Source organism: Pocillopora damicornis, chromosome 4 (genome assembly GCF_964200805.1).
Source record: "Pocillopora damicornis chromosome 4, jaPocDami1.2, whole genome shotgun sequence".
NCBI lineage: Eukaryota > Metazoa > Cnidaria > Anthozoa > Scleractinia > Pocilloporidae > Pocillopora > Pocillopora damicornis.
In genome coordinates, this window is record NC_142673.1 from 16,134,607 (window position 1) to 16,154,630 (window position 20,024).

At 38.4% G+C, this 20,024-nt stretch overlaps 2 protein-coding genes and 2 long non-coding RNA genes across 5 annotated transcripts; 2 read left to right on the plus strand and 2 right to left on the minus strand.

The window, feature by feature from the left end:
* Window positions 1-51: 51 nt before the first annotated feature.
* On the plus strand, window positions 52-7,223 carry LOC113686707 (aminoacyl tRNA synthase complex-interacting multifunctional protein 1). The gene is made up of 9 exons (XM_027204358.2): window positions 52-296; window positions 2,711-2,739; window positions 3,190-3,283; window positions 3,382-3,570; window positions 4,639-4,746; window positions 5,051-5,124; window positions 6,379-6,419; window positions 6,677-6,839; window positions 6,928-7,223. Exons 1-9 carry the CDS (start codon window positions 98-100, stop codon window positions 7,057-7,059), a joined length of 1,029 nt encoding a protein of 342 aa, XP_027060159.2. The 5' UTR covers window positions 52-97; the 3' UTR covers window positions 7,060-7,223.
* Window positions 4,172-6,416, minus strand: LOC149047009 (uncharacterized). The gene is made up of 2 exons (XR_016185720.1): window positions 6,257-6,416; window positions 4,172-5,224 (listed from the first exon to the last, which is right to left on the minus strand). It is a non-coding gene; the product is annotated as an uncharacterized LOC149047009 (long non-coding RNA).
* Window positions 7,224-7,472: 249 nt separating the features above from the next.
* LOC113686706 (uncharacterized) lies at window positions 7,473-20,024 on the minus strand. 2 transcript variants are annotated; one of them, XM_027204356.2, is made up of 4 exons: window positions 19,879-20,024; window positions 15,602-15,805; window positions 9,005-11,363; window positions 7,473-7,931 (listed from the first exon to the last, which is right to left on the minus strand). In XM_027204356.2, exons 2-4 carry the CDS (start codon window positions 15,759-15,761, stop codon window positions 7,763-7,765), a joined length of 2,688 nt encoding a protein of 895 aa, XP_027060157.2. In that variant the 5' UTR covers window positions 15,762-15,805; window positions 19,879-20,024; the 3' UTR covers window positions 7,473-7,762. The 2 variants fall into 2 exon arrangements, with proteins under 2 accessions (XP_027060157.2, XP_089059429.1); XM_089203303.1 differs by lacking the exon at window positions 19,879-20,024 and adding an exon at window positions 16,082-16,272.
* LOC113686709 (uncharacterized) lies at window positions 15,344-18,668 on the plus strand. Its single transcript, XR_016185719.1, has 3 exons — window positions 15,344-15,547; window positions 16,978-17,024; window positions 18,002-18,668. It is a non-coding gene; the product is annotated as an uncharacterized LOC113686709 (long non-coding RNA).

The window sequence follows — 20,024 nt, forward strand, 5'->3', positions numbered from 1 at the left end:
ATCAAGCTTGTGCGTCGTAACATGTCTCATATATGAAGCTAAGTGATAGCCGCTGAGAACCATCCTGTTTCAATTTTTAATCTCCTCGAGGAAGTAAATGCTTCGAGGGCTTAATTGTTGGTGTGGAAATAAGGGCATTTTCTTCAGGAGTAACAGTTTGAGGCATATTTTTCAGTCGAGAATTATGATGAATACGGGTGGAGAAGTTGTAGAGCGACTTGAAAAACGTGCAGTGGAAGCTGAAGAGACCATTTCCCTGTTGAAATCTCAGTTGTACTTTTTACAGAAAGCAACAGGTTAGAGATTGTGATAACTCATTTTGAAGATTCCGATACTAGTGTAACCTTCATGTGGGTTTACTAACATTATAGAGATTATGCACAGAACTTTAATTCAGAACCGTTATGTTGTCATGTTGCCCTTTAACTTTTAACATCTAGAAGTAACCAAAGAGAAATGTAACTTCTACTCTCAATTTCTAAAATATCAAGTTAAGTGGTGACGAGAAAAGAAAAAATATCAGACAGATGATATTTTCTGGATGTAGCGCCAAATCCTGTGTACTACTTTCTAAGGAAACTGAGGCAGGGAAAAGGGAGAACAAATTATCAGATGCTTGAAGTTACAGGATTAAGTATTTAACTCATTTTTGAGTTATTTTTATAACAATAAGAAAAAAACTATGTTAGCGCGTAGAGTGATATGTTGCTCACACCAACTAGATCACTGCATTTGGGTTTGTATCTCAAACCAATCAGATTTCCACATTAGGGTATGTATCTTGCACCAATCAAATTGCCTCATTAGGGTATGTATCTCACACCAATCATATTACAGCATTTGGATATCTTACGCCAATTACAGCATTTGAGTATTGTTTTTGCACAAATGATGTCATTGAATAAGGGGGCTGTACACAAAGAATGACATTATCCAGAAATTTTGGGTTCATTTGATAAGTATAATGGTTTGTGGCCTTCGCAAGAGCCTCCTCGTTTGAGGTTGAGATCTGTCAGGATGTGAAAGGTTAACATCTAACCTTTTTGTATAATTTTTAAGTGAAAACATGTTTTTTCTGCACCTACCAAACAACTTGTATTCCATCACATACCATGAAAACAACATCCAAAGTCCTATCAGAACATACCCAATCATTTATTATTTGAGATTGCTATATAACTTTGGTTAGGGTCTACTAAACAGAGTTTCAGTTTGCTTTTCTTGGAAAAATTACCTGGAGCTATATTTTTGAGGCAACTAACTGTCCCATCTCAACCTGCCCAGCCAAAAAAAATAACTCTTGCATGCTACATATGTCTATGTTTTTTGTTTACTGTGTATCTAATGAATTTATGAAACTTCATTCATTAAAAAATTTACTGTAACTGACATCAACAGGACTAATTGTTTGTACTTTTGTAATTTTATCCTTGGCTTCATTTCTATTGCATTTTTCCTTGTTGGAAGGATAGTCTTGTGTCACAATTAGTGTTAATGTATTATTACCCTGCTTGCATTTTGCCAAATATTAACCCTTTATGCCTTAACATCAGTAAGCAAGTTATCCATGCTGTTTTCTATGCATTTTCTATGTTCTAACAATCAAGAGCTTGTTGAGTTTGGGATGAAATTAACAATTACTTGCCAAAGGTGAAGTGATTATTGTTCAGTAATTCCCAAGACAAAGTTGAGGGGAGTGTTCAATATTATGACATAACTTAGACACAACATGTAGTCTGATTGGTCAAAAATCTATTTTAAATTTGCCTGTGTACCCATAGGGGAAATTTGAAACATCACCCCATCCTGTGAAATGGTACTCCACAGGGCAAATTCTCAGATTTAATTTAGCAAAGGCCTTTGATTCGGAGGAGATGAAGAGGACACTTTAAACACCAAAAAAAAAAAAAAAATGACAGAGATTTTATGTTTCTGACAGTATCAAATTTTCTATGTTAAATTTAAGTTTAACTTATTTGTTGCTCAGTACAAGTGAAAGAACTTCAGAAATTCTTGAATAGAAATCCATTCTGAAACCATTCTGTTTCAATTGTTTTGATAACTCGTATCTGGATAAAAAGTCAGTTTCCCTTGAAGTGGGTTGGTTCATTTAATTGAATCACCAAAAACTTCTTATCTTTCTGTTAAAAAGTGTTACACCAAACTTAATAGCATCTTTTGTGCTCTGTGGAATTGAATTTTCTTGATTATTAGGTTCATCACTTCCTCAGAACACTGACAAAATACAAGGCAGCCATTTTAATATTTATCACATCTGCTATAATCACCTGGTATGAGGTGGCTATATTAGCAATATATGATGCAATCCTCAACCAATCAGAGCATGTGCATCTCTATAATCACTGGAGCAACTATGCTAATTTCCTTTACTCTCATGACGTTAGTGTTTGATTTAGGGGTGATACTGATGAGAGAAATGAAATACTCATCACTCCAAGAGGTTAAGTGGTTAAAAGCAGGTTTACTAGGTACTAGTACCCCAATGTAACATGGGAGCAAATTAGAGACTCCTATATTTAACAAATATTTAATTCATGATAAATAACCTATCACAATTAATTAATGCAGAAGCAATCAAACTACTGTAGCCTATATTTATCTGAAAGCTATAGGTCATCATATCAAGAACACCAGATTTTTAATTGAAATTGTTTTCTTAAACTACCTCTGCATTTTAATTCCCTTTTAGAGAAGAAGACGAATTCATTGGGAAGTAAGGTCAGCTGATAGAATAATTTGTGTGATGAATAATTAGAGTCAAAAGGTGATTTTTGTACCACTGTACATCAGCAATATAACCCATAAAAAGAAAGTGATTTTGCAAGAAAGAACAGCCATCTTAGGACAAACAAACTGATTAGGATTGGAAATCAGCACAAACACAGTGTGCACTCCTTGAACAGTTGCTAAACTGACCAAACTTTGCTCAAAAACTAATACTAGGATCAAAACCTCCCCCTGTATTAAACTGGACTGAGCCAGTTTGTAATGTCATGATTTTTGTTTGTGTTTAAAAAACAATATGTCTTTTTAATGCAGCAGAGCTGTTTATATTATTTTGATATTAGACTATGGAGCTCGTTTTTATACTTTTTGCAATGGAGTCCTAATACCATGTGCCCACCAGTTTGAGATTCTTTTCTAAAGCTCTGCTGCTTTTTTGTGAAGGATATTTCAGCTCTCAAACAAGAGAATGAGCACTTGAGGCAGGAAGTTGACAAACTTAAAGCAGAGCTGGAATATTGGGAAGTGAGGAATGGATGTAAGTACAGAGTTTCGTATGCATGTTTTGCATTTTTTCTTTTGAAACTGTTCTATCACTAAATTGAAATTGGCCATGCTGGCTTTTTTTTTTTTCAGTGAAACAAGTTATTCTCCCAGGTAAGGCGCAAGGCACATCTTTCATTGAACAAGAAAAAGTTGAAGCACTTGTCACTGAACAAGCAGAAGTGAGACCTGAAAAAGCAAAAGAAGAGAAGCCAATGGAAAAGAAACAGAAGAAAGAGAAAGCAGAGAAAAAGGGAAAGGAGAAACCAAAAGCTGTAGAAGGTGCTGAATGACAGTAGATGTACATGTTTATAGCCTACATGCTCTATGTACTTTTGTTTTTTATTTCTGTTTCAAAAATTATTTTAGGGTTATCTTTGCAATTGGAATTTATTTGTAGAGTGCCCCTGATGAGTTTGGTTCAACCAAACACATGGTTGTAACAAAGGCCCCCTTAGTGCAAAGGAAAGCATAGTAAGGGGTTCACTTAAAGTGAAAACAAGCAGACCAGTGTACCTAGAACGCAGAGAAATGCGACTGACTGAGTAACACAAGTTTGGGGTCAATTCCAAAGAAACTTAAAGCAAAAGCAATGCAAATCTGGTTTTTTTTTTCAACATTCAGTTGAAATTGCTTGACTAGTAGTGTTTTTTTCTTTTAAAGACTCTGCCAAATACATTTGTTCAGTTTATTGCGAGTAGTTTCTTTTTATTCGATTAAGCAAAACATGAAACATTTCAGACAAAGTTTTACTGAGAACTTGGCTATTTGGTGTCATTTTATCGATATTATCAGGAGAATAATTCAAAGATAACGAAGAGTCCTGAAATACTTGAGTACATTAACCATATGCTTCAAGCAAACACCTTGACGTAAAAGCGAGTTAGTTTGGATGTTTTAATTCGTGATTAACGAAGAGCAAGGGTAACATCAGTAAGCATATTCTCCATACTGTTCTCTATACATTTCCCTAGCTAGGTGCTGACAAGTAGAATTTGTATAACAGACCAAAGCTTCCTTAGTTGGTGATCATTTCCTTTATTCTCCTGACCGTAATGTGTGTCTCAGGGGCGATATTGTGAGGAGAATTTAGATGCTGGTTACTCTTCGGGATCAAAGGGTTAACGAGGCAGTCGAACTTGTTCTTACACTTGGCAAGCTCCTGAAATGGACTTACTGACTAAATTACTTGTTTTGTGTTAATTTCAGTTTTAAGAAATGTTCCAGATTTTCGTGACAATTTTTCATTTTAATGTAGTTTTGGGTATTCTGCAATTTAGTTTTTAACTATGAGTAATTGTTGTCTTGAGGTTATTGGTGTGAAATTCTTTTTCCCATGTTGGAATTCAGAAGCGGCCAACACTGTGGAACCTGATGTGTCTCGTATTGACTTCCGTGTGGGTAAAGTAGTGTCCGCCAAACGTCACCCTGATGCTGATACACTGTTTGTGGAAGAAAGTAAGTAGTCAGTGTCCTCCTGCGTGCCGGCTGACGGCTACCAAAAGTGGCTCCCCCGATTTCTGAGCCGCTTTTTCTTTTTGACGAAGTTTTGCTGAAAATGTGTCGCGTTGAACAAGAGGTTTCAACACCTTTTTCCAGTTTCGGCTGCCGATCGTGTGATAGGCGGCTGTGCCCGAAAAGGTGCCGTAAGGCGAAACCCAAACACGAGAGCCTGCGAGCAGGCTAAACGGACAGCGGTAGGCCAGCTTTTAATGAAACCCTTGGTTTAACATTTGTTCTGGTGTACTTTTTTTTTTCTCAGTTGATGTTGGAGAAGAAAGTCCCCGAACAGTTTGCAGTGGCCTTGTAGGATCAGTGCCTCTAGAGGAACTTCAGGTAATGTACGCAGTAGGGATGCGCCGTGGTCAGTTGTAGGTCACATATAACGTCGAAATGTGGTGTGAGGAATGTCTCATGAACAGACGATTTTTGCGATCTTTAACAGAATGGAAATCCCGAAAATTAGATTATTTTTTTATACGTTTAACATAAAAAAAAACCAAGCAAACAAACACACAAACAAAGTTGCCTGTGCGCCATGTTGGATGAGGCAGTAAAAGCCATATTTGTATACTCCTATAGACCATGGGCAATGACCAATCACAGCGCACACAACATTCAGCTCATCGTGTAACTACTATCAGAAAAGATTGGTGCTGCTCAGTGTGCAGATCAGTCAAAGCCAACTAAACTGTTTAATGTGTAAGGCTTCTAAGAGGAATTATAACATGGCTAGTAAATTTGTCTCATCAAATTCAATTGCGCGAGCGTGCTTCATATTACTATTGAGCACGCTCATGACGTCAGCAAACGTATCCCTTGAGAAAAAAATTTTCCATCGGGTTGAAAATGTTATAAAACAATTGGTTCATACGTCAGCGTGCGTTCATCGAGATATGAAGCACTTGGGAAGTTTAGAGAGCACTCAAGAAGCTAGAGTTGCTCTCAGCTACGCCTCGAGCAACTCTTACGCATCTTTCGTGCTCTCCAAACTTCCCGCGTGCTTCATATCTCGATGAACGCACGCTGACGTATGAACCAATTGTTAAGTGGTTTTCCTAAGAGGATTTTATTTTTCAATATTTTCGGTACCTCACGAAAACAAAAATTCGAAGAAGGAAGACAAAAGGAACGATGATGGTTAATACAAGGAAAGATTGACGTGGATTACAAACAATGAACTTCATTAATATCGGCAAAAATTTTCAAGATGTTCTAAGCTTGGCATAGCCACTTAAAAACTGAAATGATATAGAAGAACACTATAAGAAAAACTTGAGAAGACACGATGGTACTGTAAATTGCAATATAAAAAGAGGATGTCTGGGTAAGGGGAAGACTTCCAAGTACGCATTCAAAACTGACAGCTCCATTTGAAAGCTTCAAATAGCTTAAATTATGGCGTGAGTCTGATGCTCAATTTGGTTTTCACACTGTCGCTATCATAAGATAAAATCACTTTCGTTACCTGCACTGCATAATAGCTTTCAGTCCAAGAAAGCACCTGTAGTACCTTGGAGAACATGTAGTAGCTGATACAAAGACGCATGTCTGGGGTGAAGTCTAATTTCTCCGTTTTTGCTCTTTTAGGATCGTGTTGTAATCGTGATGTGCAATCTTAAGCCAGTAAAGTAAGTGAGTTCGTATATCGAACACAATGCTGCATGGAAATGATGAAATAACGATTGGTGAAACATGAAACATCCAACGGACAACAACAACACTTTTGATAAATTGTCAAAACCAATCCAGAATGTCTGAGTTTGCCTTTGCATAATTGATTGGCTTAATAAATTAAGGGAACCAATGACTTGATCAGATGTCAGACGAAATCAAACCTACATTGAAAGGTAAATCTATTATTCTGCGATGTTGTTTGTGATTTTAGAATGCGCGGTATCACGTCGCAAGCCATGGTGATGTGTGCGAGTCCCGATGACAGATCGTCGTTTGAACTACTGAATGCGCCCGAGGGCAGCGTACCTGGCGACAGGGTCACATTTGATGGCTTTCCAGGGGAACCAGACAAGCAGTTGAATCCAAAGAGAAAGGTATTTGTGGCCTGCAAGTCAGGTTTGATAGTTTTATAGTTAACTCATTGGATCTGATTTTGTTTTTGTTTGTTTATATTTTTTGTAGGTTTGGGAGCAAGTGAAGCCTCACCTTCGTACAAACGATGCAGGGATCGCATGCTACAAGGATACTCCTTTCAGTGTATCTGGAAAAGGTGTTTGTACATCGAGCAAATTTTTTAAGGCACCCATAAGTTGAAGCCGTGGATAGAAAAACGATGCAACCTGACGAAATAAAATCTAAGATTTCTGAAATGAAATAAAGGAAGCTCTTGATTCATCAAACGTCTTTGAAATAAACTGTTTTCATTAAAGAAAATTCCAACCGGTTCTACTGCTAATAAAAGTGTGGGAAAAACTTCATTCTTTTGGTCGATATCTAATCCTAGAGAACCATATGTTAGCTTTGGCAAAATTGACGTAGCGGACTTGCAAAATTACCTAGCGTGTATGTTGGTAGTTGGTTTAAGGGCATTTTCTTTTTTAAACGGGCTTAAGTATATATCCACCATGGATTTTAATTTTCCCGCGTACCGTAAGATATCTGGGTGCCTTAAAGGATACGCACTCAGTTCGATAGTGATGAAAGAAAAGTGAATGAATTCAAATGAGTTTTTTTAGCAAAATATTCTTTTTTAATCATTGAATACACTTAAATCAGTTGTTTTTTCACTTTTTCTTAAAACACAATAGAAAAAAAAAATTAATTATTTCTTTTCCTCTAAGTATCAAAAATCGAATTCAAATCGATCATTTGGCTATTTGGCCTGTCACTCATCGCGATAATTGCTCAGAAGGTTTTATGAAATTTCTTATTTTGAGTTGTATAACTACTTTTCTAGTCTTCGTTGTTTCAGTTCGGAGATTGTGAGTGTTTAATTTCTATGCGCGGTCGTTTCGTTTCATTCGTCTTGTAGCGTCAATAACAAAGTTTTAAAGTAGTCATCTAGAAGAGATAAATGGTTGAGAATGTTTGCCACCCCAAAAGTGTGCGACGCAAGCTCAAATGTATGAAGTAGATCGTCCTTTCTACTGTCTTCGATGGTCTTATGCAGCTCTTTCAGCGAGTTTCTGTAGAAAAGTTGAAACAAGAGAAGCAAATCAATATGTCAGAGTTTAGCCACAGTATGTTTGTATTATTTATCGTTTTTAAGGATGATAGAGGCTGAAAAACGGGAAAAGCCATCTCTAATCATACCAAGCTAAGAGAGAATCAAACGGAGGGACCCTTAACACGATCCTAGATTGAATCATAGCAAAGATTTCTGAGAATAAACACTCTACGCTATCCCGGGTTGCTGTTAGTACGATATGTGGTTGCTTTGAGACAGACCCAGGTCGGTATTTTTAACGCCGAAAAAGACAAACGATATAGGCCACAAAGATTTCAAAAACAAGAAAACTACAAACTCGAATATGTAGGACGGAATGATAGTAATTGATGATCAAGGACATGATTTTAAGCAAGAAATGCGGAATAAAGGTGCTTATTTGAGTGGATTTGCCATTCCGGCCTAGCTTTTGGGCTTTTGAGTCCGTGTAACATGAATAAATTGAAGAAGTTTTGAACCCTTCTACTCGAGCCAGCCTGTTAGGGTTACCTAACAGAAAGGCTTGATCCGACTTGAAAATTTTTCATGTAAACGCTGATAAACATTTGAACTAAAAGGGTGACCCTTTGCGGTTCCTCAAACCGGGTAATTAAATAATAATAAATTTTAGCTCTTTATAGAAAAGCGCAAGTATCTTTTGATATTTTGCAGTGTACCCGATTCTCGTCGTTCGAGCAGTGTTTGATATCTGATATGTTATACACGGTGTTTCTTTTATATATGATACAGCACAACTGGCTGAAGATTTGCCTTGCCATCATGTAACGTACGTTTCCAGTTTCAAATTTAACCCCTTGAAATACATGTAGCATTCTACAAAAGGACGGTCCACCCTCAACCGTCTCTGCGATGATTTCCAGGTGAGCGATGAGTGTGATACAAACACGACATCATCTTTTTGTTGAAACGGTTGCTCCATACGATGTCATTTTCCCCTATTCCAATAACCAAATCTAAATACATTCCCTAACTGTCTCAGAAATGCTTACTGTTAATACTTGATCGATTTGCTCAACGATTTGTTACACTGACCTTGTTATTTCAACATCCACAATTCTTCTTCTGAGTTTGAGTCTGCAGTCCTCACAGTTCTCTACCTGACAGTCGTCGTCCTTATAAGCGTCGACCGTTTTACGAGCCAGCTCAGTAAGCGGTAGATAGTCCCTGTTCATCTTCTGTATTCCTTCAGCTAAGACTTGCGCCTCACCCTCGCAAACGCGCGAAAGAATAGTGGGGCGCGAACGATTAGCGGTGACGATGTTGTTTTTGTCCAGGAGAACCCTCCCCGATGACTTGGCCTGTCTCACGTATGATATCATTTCAACTCGTGTTAGTGTCTCCGGCAGGTTCATCCGTCTTTTAAGCTCTCCTAGGCTGATGTTAAACTTTGTTTCTTTGAATCCGGGCAGTGAAAGAAGCCCGTTTACCTGACATACCGCGGTGTCGTCATCACGGGCAGGTATATCTTCAACACCGTTTGGCTTGCGAACTAGAAACGGTTCTTGATCGGAAACAGACTGCAGAAAGACAGAACTGTTATCGAATTCGTTTCTCATTTGTTGAGGCTTTTTCTCAGGGTAGCTAAAATAATCCATGTAGTTTCCAATAGGATTTCTTTCTTCTTCATCATCGTCATCATCCTCTATCGTTTTCTCCGCTAAATTCTCACTGTCGCATCTTTGGTCGCTCTCTTGTTCAGAATCGCTCAGATTTTCCATCCGCTTTTCGAGTCTTCCTATAGACGTAACTTCATCATCATCTCCATGTGCGGTCGAGTTGTGATTGTTCTCGCGTTTCTTCATTTTAATGACTGTTTGCAGTTCTTTTTTCGAATCTGAAGTAATAGCCCTTTTCCTGCCATTTGTGACGGCTTTTACGATCCTGTTTAGACGCAGAATCTTTGCTACGTCTTGGGGACAACGACGCAATTTCTCGGGAAGAACCTCTGTGTTATCATTATCTATTTGGCTGCTGATCCCTTCGAAAGTGTCATCTCCAAGGTCAGGGGACATTCGTTCTTCGCCATCAACGATTTCAACGCCTGTCTCTTCCCTAAACTTAGTGCTGCAGTCTTGGTTTCTTGCTTTTAGTTCTTCATGGCAGAAGATGACAGGCCGAGCTGATCTTTGTTGCTCAATGCAGCCTTCCCTACCACAGAAACAATAAAAGTTTCCTGTCCTGTCAAAATCGGTTTCATCCGCGTCCTTGAATCTCTCCAAATTGTCTTCGTCAACGTTGTGAGTAAGGTTACCCCTGGGCAGAACGTACGATTTGTTTGCGCGCTCCAAATTGTCGTGGCCCAGCGTTTGTGGAGGTGGGGAACGTAGTTGCTCAACAACGGCAATGTTGGACTGCGCCTCTCCGTAAGAATACTCGTGAGTGCGAGCCCTTTTAGGAGACAAAGGATGCGAATGATTGACTTCTTTACCGTTGCCGTGAAACCAAGACTCTGACGATCTCCTCCTCCCTGCGTTCACTACCTTTCCCTCTTGTACTCTTCTGCAGCGGATCTCGTTGTACTGCATGAAAATGGTTTGCTCTAATTTACGCGGTTTAGTCTGTTGAGAATGTGGTCGCTTCCGGTCTCTGTACCACTGGTATTTCTTCCACACTGGCTCCTCGTCTTTTCTGTGGACAGCGCCCTGTTCTGAATTTATTCCAGTTGCGGAGACCCCGTTTTGATACGTTTTGGGGTCGTTTGGCGATGAGCCATTCACTTCAGGCCCTTGCTCTTCTTGGAAACCATTGGAGGTATTCTTACTTCTGGGTTCACTTTCATTTAAGACTTTTGTAACACCGTTTCTGTAAAGGGAAGGCTCCCTATGACTAACCTCGTACAGAGAGGACTGTTGCCACTCGTGGCGCAAAAAATCCTCGTTGCTTCGTGCTCTAAAACGTGGAACAACAAAATTTTCCGGGTAACGTGAAACCATGGTAGGAACTGAACCATAATGGCTGTAAACCCTCTTAGAGGTGCAAGGAAGATCATCAGCATGTACAGTCGAACCTTGATGGTTTTTTAGCGCTTCGAAATGTAGATTTCTCATTCGTTCGTCCGGTCGGAACAACCGAGAACCCGGTACGTGTAAGGTTGTGTTTGAGACAACAATGGCCTCAGAATGCGACCTCCTCTCAAAAAAGGGAGAATTTGGTGAACGAGCCGCGCTCCCAGGTGGGGAAACATCTTCTGAATATTCTTTTTTCATATTGTCTGGCGAGAACTTCTCGGTGAATTGGTGGGGTGATGCATTATCCTGGGGCGATTTACTTCGCCTGTTTCCTCTCGGCGAAGGGCTCCTGGCTGAGCGAGGCGGCGTTGTAATATTGTAGTTTTCGTCTGTTTCTTGCTTTATAATCCGGTGAGGATCAATTTGCGAGAAAGACACGTTCCCTGAGAAGAGAGAAACAAGAAAAATTAACTAAAACTCGTTCAGTTATATGTTGGGACCTCGCAGAGTCCGTGCCAGGCCTGTGAACTACAAACCTTAACTGTCCAGTTGGTCGTGTGTTCATAGTAGACCCATACTGAATTCCCTAAATAATTTCTTATAGTAAGTTTGCTTCCCGGCCATCGCAATCAGACAAAAATTTAGTTTTCATTGATGTTACTTAAGGATATGTGAAATAAGTTTTAACAAAGACGAATATTCGGTTAAGAATATATGAAAGTCATATCATATCATTCACAAAGACGAATATTCTTGAATGAAAAAAGAAGGATGAGTAATTTTTCTCTTGTTTTTTATTTTGTTGTTTTTATTACAGTTTTAACAATGGGAACACACCAATACTAAGGCACGTTTATTATTTTTCTCACGATGTAATATAGTTACATGCGTTGGCGGGTTTGTTTTTAGTCGTCAGGCAATCCTCTCCTCTATGGAGCAAATGAATGACGCACGTGCTTGAAAAGTGACTGTGATAAATTGTCGTTTGCTTTGGCTCTGAGTTCATATGTCTCAAATTAGGCTATACATAGCCCATGACACTTTTTTAAGCAAGATTGTAGTAATGATATCGTGCTTCTGAAAATTGAATTCCGTGAAGAGCCATAAGAAGACCATTAAAATCTAATTATGTCCCCGATATCATGGAGCGGTTCGTATGTCATGAGATTTTACGAAACCCATGCCATTTGATTCCTAAGCGCCTTAAAAATACACCTTTCAAAATGTACTCTCTTTAAGTGAACTCTCTCTAAAATTTAATAAAAAGGGTATTAAATTATACCGACAATATATACCAATACCAATAAATTGATTCGACGAATTGCGCAAACATGCGTGTTTATGTCCACAATTTTTGATAAAAATAACAAAATGCTGTATTGTCGTTCGAATGCGTAAAATGGTTCGTTCCCTATTTACTATATTTATAAAACGTTTATATAGTTAGTCTCGGTAATAATGAATTGATTTCCATATGAGGCAACTCAACCACTTCAAGTCAACAACTGATCTAACTTGAAGATACTGAGGCTAATACGTCCGTTAGATCTGCAAGAAGTTAAGGTTGTCAAAGGCACTTTGGTTTCCTTAGCAACCTGGCACCTTTTCTCGTGACTTAAGCCCGTGGATCGTATTTTTTATGTTTGTTTTCCTGAATTTTTTCCATATTACGTAAAACTGATATAAGTGATATTGTCCCGGGAAAAATATTTTGAAAGAATCAAACCAAGATTACATTTCGGGTTTGAGAAGCGTAAATGAGTGGGGATGTTACCTTGTAGCCAGTTCAAATCTACAAAATTTAAGGAGCAAGTTGCGGTTCAAAGTAGGTTTAATTTTCTTTTTTGTGAAGAGCAAAGCTTAAATGAGACTTACAACTTGTGCAGGTAGCTAATGTGTTGACTTTTCCTTCACGTCTGGTCGATAAGGGGAATGTAAGACTTTTGGAGAATCTTGACCACTAAAGCTAGTTAAATCAAAATTAAAGCTATGTTTGCGTGATTTAGAGTATTAAGGAATTTCGATTAGGTGCATTCCAAAGGATGGAGACATAATATTTTCACCTTTAGACTTGATAAAATCTGCGTTCTTCGTAATTCAACCGTGGTTTGTCAAGGAAAAGTCAAAGGTCGTGTGAGTACATCTGTGATATTATTTGAGTGAAGTGATGTGTTAGAATCTATTATTATCAAAGACATGTGTTAGAATCTATACGAGTCTCAAAGAGATGGGAGTTGTCTGATCCAGTGCCTCTCGAGCTTAATTCAAAGGAGACATCATGTCAGTTGTAAAAGCTAGAAACTTGCCAGTTGTGAACAAAATACTTGCAATCTTAGTCTAGTTTTATACATCGAAAGGCAATTAGTTTGTAGCCGACTTAAATGGTACCGACCTACACGTTGTTTTTTAAAAGTGGTCCCTTATCTGGGGGTCATCATGCTATAGTAAGGTGAGAGCAAATATTAGTGGCAAAGCGTACATTTGTTTGATTAAGACTAGACGAAACGAGCTCAGCAAAATATGATAAATTATCACATTGATATGGCAACTGAAGCTACAGTAGAGTACAGACTGTCAATATTGACAAGAAATTTTGCTTAAAACCCCACGACCCATGGATCACAATTCACTGATCTGTGTTGTCAAAAATGTTTTTCTTGTTCGCGTTGGCTTTGGCTTCTGCTGTAAATTCCTTGGTTTCAAGTTAGATTTTTGTTCCTCTTCTTGAAAGTCAGGTCTCCTACTTACGTAGATGCAGATACATTTCACAGTGCGTTACATGAAGGTTCAAGCGAGACTGAAACAGAAGTCTGCGCGATAAAGGTGAACGATATATTTCAGACGTGAAGTTTTTAAATCAGATTATTTCAAAACCTTGACGATAACCTGTCGACGATGTGTATATCATATGCTATTAAATTTAAATTACTGATGTTGTGTAAAGCGCAGACGATCATTCCATTATGTAGTATGTGGTTATTAGTGAAGGAATCATTGTTATTGGCAAGCCTATGTAAGAATGTGTTCTAGTTTGTGGCACCATAGTTTAGTTACACGGCATGGGAAAATTTAATCAAGTTCGAGATCCTTAAAAAGGCCAACAACTGAAAACTGCTTTGAACGAAGTGAAATAAGTTGTTTAAGGGTGTTTCTTTACCTCCCTTTAGACTTGTTAAATTTGTCAGCAAAAGCAGCTATTGCCTATATATCTACAGAAAAACACTTCTGCAGAGAATTCAATGCATACTATCAATTTATCTTCTGAAATTTGTTTAGCAATGAAATGAATCTGGTCAAAATTAATCATTAAAACTGTAGCTTTAACTGAAAACAAAATGTGCGTGATCATTTTACGCTTCGTTAACATGGCCTTCTAATGCCTAGATAATGGAAGGCTTACAATTTCTATTTTAAGCTTTGTTTTCCATTGTGAAAAAGATACGCCAAACTTGATGAAGTAATGAATTCCTGAGACAAAAAGTTGCCTCAAATGTGATCAGGCAGTATGTTCACAAATCTTTTCTTCTTTTCTCGCACTATAATTCCAGTTGAAGAATATCTCTGCTTTCGAACGACTGGAAACTTCTCTTCGATTTTTTATTGAATCGGTTGGTTATAAAATGAAAGGAAAATGATCTTTTATGGCTGAGACAAGCTGTATATAAGTACTCAGTTTAGCGTATATTTAATGCATGTAAAAAGCTTCACTACTTAGACAGCTGAATGGTAACAAGTGATTTCCGTTTAAGAGGCTTCCAGTGAACGAACGTGTCGAGTTCAAGCTAGCATACAATGAATGTCTTCGTGATTAAGATTTATGGCCTTGTAGGAAATATTTGGAGCCATAAGATTAACCAAAATCACGGGCGAACTTTCCAGAGGAAAAAAATAAACAACTCTTTGATTTATTATCTACTTAACAGTCGTGCGGAAGCCAGATATTTTGCTAGAAAAGTGCACAATTCAGCCATGTCCTTCATTTCACGACAATCTAGAATATATAACTTAAAACGGTACCTTTGGAATTTCATTACCCTTGCCAGTCTAGATCTGCTTTTCATGTAAACATGTTTACATAGAAAAGCGGTTGTTTTTTTTTGTGCGTGTTTTTTTTACCGTGGAATAGATTAGAGTAGCAAAATGTTAGGAAGAGTAGTATTTGTATTGTCTTCAGATGTATTTGACGGGCTTCATCACGATCTCACCATAATTAATGTAAAAAAGCCTGAGATGCAAAATGAGTAAACACTCGTTTCTTATTTTCCAATTCGATAGGTCTTTTATTAAATTGCAGTGAATGAGAATGTGAACGTGACAGAGGAGAAATTGTTCAGGGAACCGAAAAACGCCTCAGGCTTTTTATTACCTCATGCGGTATTGTGAATTTTAAAGCCCTAATTTCGCTTTCATCATATTGTGCACAAGTTTGGCACATGACGAATGAAAGCAATTAAACGACCATAGCCTCCTTAAGTCAGCCATCCCTAGCAACAGTTTTTATTTGAGGAAATTTGAGTTAAGTTCTCACGAGGGTTTTGCTTAGCTGAAAAGGAAGAAACCAGCTGGCCGACTAGAGCCTAAAGCTAACTATCTGCCGCTCGAACGTATCCGCCGGTCACATTATCACGTACGTAAAAAAGCTTTTAATTGGTTCAAATTTTCTGAATCACTATTTCCCTACCTTGTGCAGTTTCATCTACAAAGCTCGTTTGTTGTCTGACGTGGTCAAAACTTTCAGCATTTGAAGCACTTTTCTGTAGCTGCAGAGAATCCACCTTCCCTAAAGCCCCTGTACAATACGAGAGGTGACTTTCTCTGTCTGTCTTCACCCTCACTGCCATCTTTCCTTGAAAAACAGTTTGCGAAGTTAAACTCCTTTCGTATGCTGCAAAAAACGCATTTCATCCAGTGAGCTACCACTGACGGAAAATTGTTATTAGAAATTTTTAAGCCGCGTCCTTTGTCAGCGCGGGACGTTTTGACAAAAGGACCTATTTAAAATGCCCAATTATACCTCACTCCCCTTTATTCAAATTTTACAAGTGACAGTCGGGTATTGTGTGTAAAGCAGGCTTGATTATGCTAAATTGGCCGGCAGCTCTTAGTCTAGAAGCCGTTTGCATATTTAACCCCCAGGAGACGTTTATTATATGTGCCTTACCAAAGTGTGTGTCTTTATAGCCTCGGGAAATACAATGCTATTCATGGAGTTATATTTGGTTGTCTACACGTCCTGCTGGGCGGCTCGCAAGCTAACCAGGGCGAGTTCAAGGTGGCTTGTGCAAACAGACTTGCTAGGTCCTTCCACTCATTTCGATAATTATTTCAAGCAAAAAGTGCCTCTAAGTTAACCTATAAAGTTGAAATCGTAAGTCTGAGTGAGCAAAAGACTCAACGCAAAAGACGCGTAATCTTTAACATTTTTTGTGGTAAACTACGCTATTTTTACACGGCCTTTTGTGGAAATGATGATATTTTTCAAATCTGTTAGATGTCCTATTTTCCTCGCCGAAAAAATCTGACAATTTCTAATCTTTAAGCTCTGTGAGGGCTACTTCAAACCACTTACGTTTGACCGCTTGCTTTCTCTGAAAATAAAATAGATACTGTACTTGCAGTAAAAGTTTGGTGCTGTTTTGCTGTTTGGTTATTTATAGAAAAGAGATACAAAGCATCCTCTTGTTGTAAGACACAATATTTTAAAGAAAAGTTCACTATTGCTCTCATGTTACCATGGACGAAAGTCCTACTTATATTGACTAACTTTCGTACTTAGAGGGACGATGTAACTATCCCATGATATAAGGACATTAATCAACAAACGATCCATCTTGACCAGCGCTAGAACCTTCTTCAAACTCTAAAACATCTTTTTTCATGTTAATGCATGAACGCTGGCATGTTATTGATATCTTGCTTGAGGCTATCTTAAAAACGTTGATCAAAAATCTATTCATTCAGTTATTTCTCTAAAAGCTTCGCGAGGCTGATCCAGAAAAAAATTAGTGCTCGAAGTTCTCCATTTTAATTAAAAGTTTCCATTCCGACGCATTTCAGCTTAAAGATCTCTGAACGTGGAATCTGTAGACCAAGGATTTATTGAAGTAAGTTATAAATTTTCTGCGCCTTCAGGCATGTCAGCCTTTTTTAGACAAGTTATTGGCATTAAAATGCTAGCACTCTTAACATCTCAATAGGGGCCCAAGACACCAAGGCGTCAAACTAAAATTGGTGTCATTGCCCAAGTAGATACTCTTTAATCGGATCAATCAAACCATGCACGCACTTGACAATTAATTTTTCTCAGTGGTTCAATGTGTTTCTTCGTTCAACTTTCAGTTTTCGACGCTGAACTCATCAAACCCTGCCTGCGGCAATTTATTTATCGTGATGCTATTCCTAACTCCTGTTCTTTACCCTGGATCTGTTCTGCTAAGAACTAAACGAACTAAATGCCAAAATAAAAAGAGAAAGATTGGAAAGACGTGGAAGAGATGTGGAGAGAGAAAGATGTGGATGGGAAAACAAACTAACTACAGAGAATGAAAAGAGAGTCAATACAAAAGAAGAAAAGGAAACTGATAGGCCATGCAAATGCATCAGAAACTTCCGTAATCAACCACGCAAAATAATCAGCCCTGTGGAGGTGGTGGCATTTGGCGAACAAATATTCGATGTTCGTTCACCTCCTCGTTGAAACACTATGGTATTTTTAGAGCAAGCCGCCAGCGTTTCCGAGGCACCGTGATTGAATGTTTTGGTAGTGCCCACAGCATTATCAGCCGGGTGCATGGCGCACACCTCATGCTCTTGAACCGGAACAGAACCGGTCTCTCTCTGCGACCTTTTTTTAAAACCTCTTTCCATTCACTCACTGAGCTTTGAATAATTTGTAATTTCTATATTTCAAGAAAATCGTGTTGTCTGGTTGGGTTTCATCGGAGTTGATGTAATTTATTGGATCACCTCAACACAGAAATGTTAATGGATTATTCAGACAGGTAGCATAGATTACTTTGTGAGAAATTCAACGTTAGGTTTCGATTGACTCACTCTGTGACGTCCTTTCCATATTTGGCAGGAAAATATCTTACCTGAGATATCGACTGAGGATGGATGAGGATCAAGTACAAGCCCAATGAAGGGGAAGTCACGTGGTTCAACCACGTGACCTTCCAAACGTTACTACCTAGCTCAATCTTTGGATCGATGAGTATATGTCAGATATTACGAGATACATTTTCGCACAACAAACGGTTTTAAAATTACGACAATGATTTTGATTGAGCGACTGTAAGGAATGTTTATCACTTATTAGACTTCACATTCATTTGTTTTGATGCATTTGAACTAAAGAAGGTTTACTTAACCTATATACTCTAAGCAAATTACAATTGCCAAAATGCGAAACTGTGAATTAACCGCTATCCTCCATTACAAATTTTATAAACCCAAGACCGGCCCGAGCAAATAAGACCGATGTTTACTTTAACTGTATTGCGTTTAAAGGTGAATCCGCTGTAGCCCGTGAGCCGGGGTTTTTACCAGGTAGGCTTCAACACGCGACGGTGGCGAAGCCTTGAAAATCAAATATGGTAAGGAGTAAAAAAAACTCTTATTTACATAATTTTTTTTACAATCCGGCTTCCTTCTAAATTGAATATATTCGTTGACATAGTTCCTTCGAAAAACTTACGTAGAATACTAGATAATACGGTCTTATCAACGGAATAAATAACGTAAATTGTGCGCCGTTTCAGTCTCTAAAGCTGACTTTTCGAGCGTTAACCCATGCTTCGTCAGAGCCGTTATCAACTCAGTTGATGTCGCCAAATTATCTTGTAATACCACCCACCGACGCAGCACAACCGCAGCACCACAGTTTCTTTAGAAACAGACCCCTTTTATTAACAGAGAAGAATACCTTTTGCACGGAGAGCGAAAAAAAGAGAAGAATTCGCTTCAACTCAAAATCCCGGGGAAGTACATATTAAAAGCCTTCACTCAAGTTGAAGTTAACCATGAATAATCATTTGTGTGGGTAATTTATCCATGCGAGTGCTTTACGTACATGAGTTTTAGTCTTCATCACATGTTCAAGACTGAAATTGAGACACTCAAATTTGTCTGATAATTTTGTTAATTCCGCAATTTACATGTCTAGTAAAGATGTAAAATTCATTTGTAACGTGCGTGAGACAGAAGCAATCTTAGTTTCCAAAGTGGATTGATTCTCTGTTTACCCATTGTGAGTCCTGCAAAGACCTCCTGATACCCCCTGGGTACGTCAGGATGTATTTTAGCTTTCTAATTTTCCTCTATAACAAATACACTGATCACGTGAAAGACTTAAATCACATGACGTATTAAAGAAGTTCTATTATCCAGTCCTAACGCGTAGTTTCGCTTGGAAATTAAGCTTTGTTCAAGCAAGGAAAGTGATAAGTTTGAAGCAAACTTTTAATCATTAGTTACCAGCCAAGAGATTATTACCACGTAGTTGCACAAAAAGAAAAAAGTGAAAGAAAAAAAAACTGTTAACGTCCGAATTATCAGCAATATTCACAAAAAAAGGTGCTTTCACTGAAAAAAGCCTAGAAAATCCGAGTACATACTATGCCCGCCTGTGTTACACATTTTCTATGCAGTAACATTGACCGATATCTTCACATAAAGCAGGTTTTGGTGCGAAAGTATCGTGCAAATGTCTATGTTGTTCTAAGATCTGATGTCGTAATCATGCACCGTGTTTTGAAACGGGGATGATATGTGTAACCTGAGTGGAAGTGGAGAGTTACTTCGAAAAATATTTCGTGACGATCGACAAAGACACCTTGTTATCCTGGCCTTATCGCTGTTTTGTACGTAGATGTGAATATCACGAGAACGAAAACAGTTTCTTAGACGCAATGATTTGAATTAACTGCACAACTGTATCTTCATTTAGCACTGTCTTACCTGCTTAGAAATCTTCTAGAGTACCTGAGGCTCAGCTGGTGCCGAACGAGCATGGACAACACGGCCAACGAAACTACAACACAGGGTAAATCGACATCAAACGCTCGCAAATTGATGCGCCTAATGTCCGGGGGGTTTTTTGAGAT